This window comes from Harpegnathos saltator, unplaced genomic scaffold (genome assembly GCF_003227715.2).
Source record: "Harpegnathos saltator strain DR-91 unplaced genomic scaffold, Hsal_v8.6 scaffold33, whole genome shotgun sequence".
Lineage (NCBI taxonomy): Eukaryota > Metazoa > Arthropoda > Insecta > Hymenoptera > Formicidae > Harpegnathos > Harpegnathos saltator.
The window spans coordinates 1,223,287-1,231,795 of NW_020230128.1; the positions used below are offsets into that span (position 1 = coordinate 1,223,287).

At 35.0% G+C, this 8,509-nt stretch overlaps 1 protein-coding gene across 1 annotated transcript; it reads left to right on the forward strand.

The window, feature by feature from the left end:
- Positions 1–47: 47 nt before the first annotated feature.
- LOC105184405 (zinc finger protein 2) lies at positions 48–3,794 on the forward strand. The gene is made up of 4 exons (XM_011143182.3): positions 48–455; positions 867–1,304; positions 1,485–1,739; positions 1,878–3,794. Exons 1-4 carry the CDS (start codon positions 315–317, stop codon positions 3,342–3,344), a joined length of 2,301 nt encoding a protein of 766 aa, XP_011141484.1. The 5' UTR covers positions 48–314; the 3' UTR covers positions 3,345–3,794.
- The last annotated feature ends 4,715 nt before the right edge of the window (positions 3,795–8,509 follow it).

Sequence of the window (8,509 nt, forward strand, 5' to 3'; positions counted from 1 at the left end):
GATCGATTATCGTTCATCCCTACTTTGGACAACTGATCCTTCCCCTTCGCTTTCCCCTGGGGCACTCCGCGACCGATCGGGAGTCCGCTTCCAATGATATGGACGATACAGGCTGGTTTTACAAATATCTCGTAAAGATGCTTCATTGTGACATTTGTGAGCAGTAAAGGGAGTACGCCTTGGGCTCGGGATGCTTATTGCAAGATTAAGGACTTTCGATCACCGTCGCCTCGTTCCTTTCTGTCGTTAACAGTGTCGATAGCGGTCAGTCTGCATCTAGAAGACGATATACATATATATATAGTCCTGTTGACATGGCCGTCGTCGAGGAGTTTGATTACCTGTGCCGCCTGTGCGCGGCCAAAACTGGCATTTTGATGGGCCTGCCAATTTTCGAGGCCGGCAACCAGATGCGCAACATTGACAAGAAAATAGCAGCCTGCCTACCGGTTCAGGTAAAATACGATGATCGTGCGATCGCAGTCCTCGGATCAGTATTGGCAGCTTAAATCTGATTCTGGCTTTGATACTTGTATCCCGATACTTGTATTTATTGCCACATAAACACAATTCCTAGTTAACAATTGTTTGATTTCTAAAGTGATACATATGTCTCTTTATTTATTTATTTATTTATGCTTCTTTTTATTTATTGTATAAATAGAACAAGAATACCAGTTTTACTTATTGCTTCAATTCTTGTTGCTTTATTTTCCAAGTTTGTTATTTTGAATAGGAATAGAATACAATTATCGATGTTTATGTTCATATTGCTAAAACTATTAGAATAAATAGTATTTATTGAATTATTCAGAATATAATACTTTGCACTTTGAAAGCTAATAATATAATTTTACAAATTTCAGGTATCACTGACAGATCAGTTACCCAAAGTGGTTTGCGAAGAATGTGCGTTCAAATTAGATCAGCTGTTTGATTTTCGTGAAAAATGCCTGCATACAGAAGGAATGTTCATGGAAATGTTGAAAGAAATTGGAAAAGAAGAGGTTGTGCACATAGCAGAGCATGATTTGGCTAGTATAGAAGATATAGGTACAATTCAGAGAGATTTAAACAACATGCAGAATAATATTGAAAATGTACAAAGTCATTCTGCTGTGGCTCATGAGACTGCGGAACCTACTATACATACGATGCAAGTGATGGATGAAATGGATCTGGCTGGTGGTGAACAGGTAGTTTCCCAAGAAGAGATTGGTCAACAAGATGCTGAAATTCAAGTTGCAGCCATTGATTGCTTGGATGGAGATACTGTGAGAATGGTTGATGAACACATACGAGAGGTAATTGCGACAATTTATTTTTCTTGTAAATTAAACAGATTTGGTAAATACTTATATATTGTGTCTTCTATTCTCTATATTTATATGATACAATAATGTCATACTTAGGAAAGAATAAATTTTTCATACAACTATTGGCACCTCCTGTGAGTTTCAGTTCAATTATAGCTTATTTTCTAGGTTTCAAATCATCAAATTGCAATGCATTTGGAAGGTGATATGACTGTAGTTGGAAATCTGACAGTAAGTGGTCACTTGAGTCAGTTAGGGATAAATTATGTTACTTCTATCAGTCCTGAAGATCAGAGTCAAGAACAAATAGTGCATTACTGCGAAAATGTAAAATATGAGACAGTGCCAATAAAGGAGGAATACCTGCAGAATAGATTGCAAGAGAGATTAGCTACGGAAGAACCACATGTACTTGAAAATAATGTAAGTCTATTATGTTGAACAATATTCAATTAAAAAAGAGATTATCCCAACCTGAAACACATGGAGAACAAAAAATATAGATATAACACACATGTAAAAATAGAGGTCACTTATATAACAAGTTGCTTTGCAATTCAGGTACCAGCAGACAATTTCGCTTCGTCTCAGGAAGAAAAGGACGAGATGGAAAAATCCTGTATGAAACAAGAACGTAGTCATGTGAATTCCGTGAATTCTCTACCGTCAACAAGTCAGGTGAACGGTGTACCATGCGAGATAATGGTAAAGTACACGAAGAGGACGAAGGACGCATTGTTGAAGTCTACACTCGACAGTCCCACCGTAGACGAGACCGGCTCGCACTGGTACGTGTGTCCATTCTGCAATGAAGCTGCCTTGGAAACAACCAATTTAGCTGCACACTTCGAACAACACTTTTGCTGCTGCACCTGTGGCTTATATTTCACTAGTGTCGAAGTATTAAATTTACACAAAGAACAATGCGATGTATATAAGGACAAAGTAGCCAATGAAGAGAAGCACGACGCACAATTAGATGTAACTGCGCCGGCTACAACAGAGAGCAATGACAATCAAGCTGAGCAACAGAAAAAGCAATCGACGGTGAGGCAGAAATGGACGCCGAAGGTATGCGCGCAATGTGGCAAGCAGTACCGGACGAATTACAAGCTGCAGGAGCATATGCGCAAACATACCGGCGAGAAACCGTTTCAATGCCTGACCTGCGAGAAAGCGTTCCGCAGCAAAATCGGTCTCGCACAGCACACGGCCACGCACACAGGCCAATTCGACTACAATTGTTCCACCTGTGGCAAGGGCTTTCAGTGCAAGAGTTATCTCATCGTACACCAGAGAGTGCACTCAGATCTAAAACCATATCCGTGTAACACATGCGGCCAGAACTTCAAGACGAAGCAGTCACTATTGGATCATCAGAATCGTCATCTCGGAGTGAAACCGTACATGTGCGAGATCTGTGGTCGCGGTTTCATCACAAAGGGCCTTTGCAAGAGCCACCAGAAGATACACTCCGGTATGGACAATCGTCAATACCCGTGTGTGGTGTGCAATAAGATGTTCGTCAGCAAGAGTTATCTTAATACACATCTCCGCATACATACTGGCGAAAAGCCATACCTGTGCGAAGTGTGTGGCAAGGGATTCTTGACGCGTGTCGATCTTAAGATACACTCGACCATGCACACCGGCGAGAAGAGCTTCAAGTGCGACGTATGCGGCAAGGTGTTCGCCCGACGTGCGGCCCTACGTTGCCATCGTAGATCGCACACTGGCGAGCGGCCTTATAGATGCGACGTTTGCGGCAAAACGTTTACACAATTCAGCCCGATGGCGATACACAAGCGTCTGCATACCGGCGAACGGCCGTACGAATGCGACGCATGTGGTAAAGCTTTCGTGTCCAGGTCGACTATGATGTGCCACCGAAAGAAGCATCATGTTACAACGACAACCCCCGTACAGAAAGACTCACTCGTGCCGGAAGCTACCGAGGTGAAGATTGACCTCTCGTCCGAGATTCTAGCTAGGAATTCGCAAGACGGCGTACAGATCACCGCAGATTGAAGTCGCGAGCGTGGACACAACGTGTGTAGAATCTGTCGCGTGATTCGTACGAAGCAAACGAGTCGGAAATCCGGGTGCTAAGAAAACTTCATCCGCATTTGTTAGATAACGAACTGCGCTTTTTCGTCACCATAGTGTATTCTACAGTATGTACATTCAGAAACTTTATATAAAGATATTTTTACAAGGGATAGTTCTTGTGGTATGTAAGAATATACAATTGAAAGTTTTATGCCGAAACATTATATATACATATATTATAACCAGATCATCGAGACACGACATGAATTTTGTCTTTCACGTAGACGAAAGAAAATGTTGTGATTTTCTGGTGAACTCATCTAAATGAGAACCTTATGCAATTTTCTTTTTTTTTTTCCCATAAACGATATATTATACAGTATATTTCAATAATGTATGCTTGTGTAAATACATATCTTTTGTATCTATTTTTCCGCATTGGGTTCTGATTGAATGCCTAATAATTTTACCCTAGAGTGGGCATGAGCGAATAAATGCGTTATTTATAACTTTTAAGAGATTGAGACAAGATTATTTAACGGTAATAGATATTTCGGCTTATATTTCGAAACAGGTTTTAAGATGTATCGCAAATGTTGGAGGAAATGTTGATTATTTCTATCTTAACCCGTAACTGCTGTTCTCCGGTCAATTTGACCATTGCACTATTTGAAATTTAAATAATGCGGTTAATTTTCTAGTTGCGTATTCATCCGTCAGTGTATTTTCTTACATTCTGAATGTCAGTCGACTGATATACGCGCAGTTGTGTGGTTGTGTTATTTGTCAAGATATTCATCAATTCCGTTTCCTACCGGTCAATTTGACCGGTGAACAGCAGTTACGGGTTAACATCAGTTCCTTTTGCAAGATAAAGGGATTTTAATGAAACTTTTTCTTGAATAATGAAAGAATAATAAGACAACTACATTTTATATAGAATACCAAGTAGTTCATTATTGAACAAACAACTTTAGATATTTGAGATGATTTAATTGTTTGAATATAATGTAAAACATGGTTTATGTAAAAGTACTTCATTTTATGATTTCATATCGTGAATAATATAAGTTCTGAATTAGAATATATGAAATTGTAAGGAGAAAATTTATCTACAAACGATTCGGATTATATTGATATATCATACAAAAATGGATTGATTTTACTTTTAAAAAAACGTGAGGGTTTTTCGCATATAAAATTTATCAAATCATTACATTTTTTACGTCAAAATCTTCATTTTTATCATAAAAAAAAAAACAGAATATTAACATCGTTATAAGAAAAGTAAGATATTTTCTTAAATATAATAACGAAATATAATTTAAATGAATCAAAGGCTGATGCGCTCTTACGACGAAACATATAACTAACGACGATGCTTTTGCATCTATTGAATATTTTTGCGGAATCTTAACGAAGATCCAAGAAAATACCTTGTATAATTATCCTTAATATTGTATACTTCTCTATGCAGCTGTATCCCCGGAATTTTATTATCTCGAACGAAATCAGCTTTCCGCACTACAAAAAGTAGAAATTGTGATATATGATAAAATAATTAAATATATTATTTGTAAAATTGCGACGAATTGTAATGTTATTATTAACACAAACTCTTGGAGAAAAATATAAAGAGCTTTACAGACACTATCGTTGTTCTTCAGTTCTCCAGGATTTCCATGGATTTATACTTGATGTTGCTGTTCGCCGGTCGACAAGCACGATCGAATGGAATTGATTAGAACAGATCTTACTAAAAACTCGTCTTTATTTTCACAGTACGAAATAATAATACGAATCGCCTGAGTCGCTTCGATACGTACCACAACAATACGTAACTATTTGACTCTATACCAGCAGCAATAACGTATCACTGATATAATGTACGTTTTGGACAGTATATGTGTGCATATATATGTGTGTGTATGTTCTCGTGTGCATGTGTGTGTATGTATACCGGCGTACTGAAAAATGGACATCAATGTAGTATGTTCAGATTTCTTTTCCTTTTTTTGAAATACTCGTTTTATTATCTTAAGTTGGATGCAACTGTCTGTATGTGCACAATGAGTGTACATATTGTTAACAACCTTTATAATAACTGCTGCTGGTTTTTGCCTATTCTACAATTGACAACGAATATTTATTTCTATAATTTGACAATTAACTACCTACGCAAGGCATCGATGACATAATTTAATTTAATAATCTTCGTGTCTGCACTTCGTATTTTATCTACAACGAGGTGGGGGGAGAGGGGCCCCTAAGCTATGAGAATGACGACAAGCTATCTCCAAGGTCGTTTTTGCCGAACGCTGTAAATTATAACGGTACACACACACACACATACACCCTCACGATGTGGAGATCTGTAAATATAAAATACATATAAAATTGTAAACGGCTTCAAGTAGAAAAACGGAAACTTATACGATGGCTCAATAATATAAAGTACAAAACACGTTCGTCGTTGTTCGATGATTTCTTTGAAAAATTTCGAATTAGAACGGCGCTATTCTTAATATTTGATATTTAGTTTTTTTTCTCTACAAATTTACATGTCGCTCTCTGATATTCTTTTTAAGCGTGCAGGGGCCCTCGCTGCTAATTCGGTGGTCAATCGTGTAAATAAATTCTCTAATATTATATTAAATACGTATATTACAAAGCACCACGAGCTAAAATTATTAGTATATAGGGTGTTTTTTCGTCTTACATAATGTGGAACGGAATTCAATTTTTTTCTTACGGATATTTTACTTAAAGAAAAACTAACGGAGGGACAATATAACACGATCGAATTAAACCGTCGTATTGATAAAACTTCTACGAACATAACATAACGATATACACTAATATACGTTAAACACCCTGTATACATGGACTACTTAGAATTATATGTAATACTAGACTCTTACGTTTTACATTCGCTACATGTATTTCGTGTATAACAAAAAAAAAGATCTATTATAATCATTTAAATCAATATCTTCGAATATTACATACTGTAACAAAGGTGCACGGTGTTTTTTTTTTATAAATCTATATGTACAGCATATACGTTGTGGTATCTTCCAATTGTGATTATATTGATCCCAAAGCTGCGTCTTAAACGTTAAGCTTATGTATAAACCTAGCATAATCACAGCGATTTATATAAATCCGAAATGTAATATTTATTAGGAACATGACAAACAATACACTCATACACACACACGCACTCACAAACATACACAAATATACATACATACATACGTACACACATACATACATACATATATATGTATATACATACATATACATACATACATACATACATACATATATATATATATTGAAAATTTTCAAACATTTTAGGGAGAATAAATTTTCCTTTTAACTATTTTAAACTAATACCGTGCAAATATAACGCGCATGTAACAAACTAACCAGATATTGAGAGAAACAACTACGTTTGATATAATAAATATACAGCAAAATTTTCATCTGCTTTGAGATCAGGGACTTGAATATATTCGTAATAGCATAAAATTACATTGTCAACACCTTTTACTTCCACTGAATTGCTATTCAATCATTCTGACGTTTTGACTCTTCATTGCAAGCTTAAAAAATTAATACAAAATTTTGTACGAGCAACATACACTGTTAACATGAAATATTGACTATATCGATAAAACACATTGCTAAATTATTTCCATTATATACAATACAGACAGCTGTTTTAAATTAAGTTTTGGATAACAGGAGGAATAGCATTTACGCTCTGTTGCATACGCCATTAAATTGATACAGATACTGAACTTTTCAATATAATTATTACTATTGTTACTATTATTCAGCTATAAACACATATTGTATGAATCAAGGATAAACATTAAAATCTTTATGTGTAAAATGGACAGCATGATACATTAGTAAAAAGAAAATTGTGCAAAAGATGGCACTTGCATAATATATAATTACATAATTATGCGTCATTATATTGCATAAAATACAATACATCTTTATAACTGCATTGTAAATTATATATATATATATATATATAATTTACAAATGAGATAAAACATTTTCATACACATAACTTTTTGCATTTAAATTTTAACATGTATCATGCTGCAATTGCATCGAGTAACAATAGCGCTTAGACATCCACTTAAAATAGATGATCTCAATTGCGAGAAACTAGAAAAAGCGTATAGTAAAATAACAAATAAATCATATTTACGCTCTGCTATTAAATAGCGATGCTGCAATCAAGAAGCCGCATACACACAAGTCAGATATTTAGTTTCAGTTTATATATGGTTTTAACTCGTCCTATTTTCATCACGTATCAAATACTTTTTGAACGAACTGTTTTTCTCTATGAGTTTATATATATATATATATATATATATATATATATATATATATATATTATAACGTTGTGTAAGAACTATTCTGATATTAAAAACTTAAAATTGTAACGCACGTTGAATTCCTGCCAATATTAAATTAAACATAACTGTTATAGCAATGTAGTCCTCTTCAGTCTTTCTCTCATTTCGATTAACTGTCATGGTTCATTTCTTTATGCTCGTTACAATATACTACATACATATTTGTGTTTTGACGTTTAGTTCGTTAACGGAAAACCATTCGATTCTTCCATTATCGTACACATAATTTTAATGTCATATATGTAATACGATATAAATTTATTGTATCGTGGGATAAGAAGAAAAAAACGTTTAACTCCTCTTTTGATATCGGATGTAACAGTACATGCGTTGTATGTGAAACTCTTTATTTATATTCAAGTTCGGCATCCACGAATTTGCCATGAAAGTAATATGCCTCTCCTTAACATTTTTCACGGAAATCTTTCATTATCTTTTTCATTGCATACTGGACTGAATTCACATACTGGGACTGTGATTTTTTTATATAATGTACAACAATAATAATTAAAAAGCTTGCATTCCCCAGAACTTAGCCTTATCGGATCTTACAAGTAACAAGTAAACGATATACACAGTACGTACTACTTATACTTTATACAATGCCGGACAACAGCTATTTTTTAATGATATAAGAGCTTTTTGTCTTAATTTACATTATTGTTTAGCAATTGGACGATTCGAATGTTACAAATTCTT

Excerpts from the sequence above, each read along its gene's own strand:
- LOC105184405 (XM_011143182.3), top strand. The coding sequence starts at position 315 with ATGGCCGTCGTCGAGGAGTTTGATTACCTGTGCCGCCTGTGCGCGGCC. Across the intron at positions 456-866 it reads CAGCCTGCCTACCGGTTCAG|GTATCACTGACAGATCAGTT; the intron begins GTAAAATACGAT and ends TACAAATTTCAG. Across the intron at positions 1,305-1,484 it reads TTGATGAACACATACGAGAG|GTTTCAAATCATCAAATTGC; the intron begins GTAATTGCGACA and ends CTTATTTTCTAG.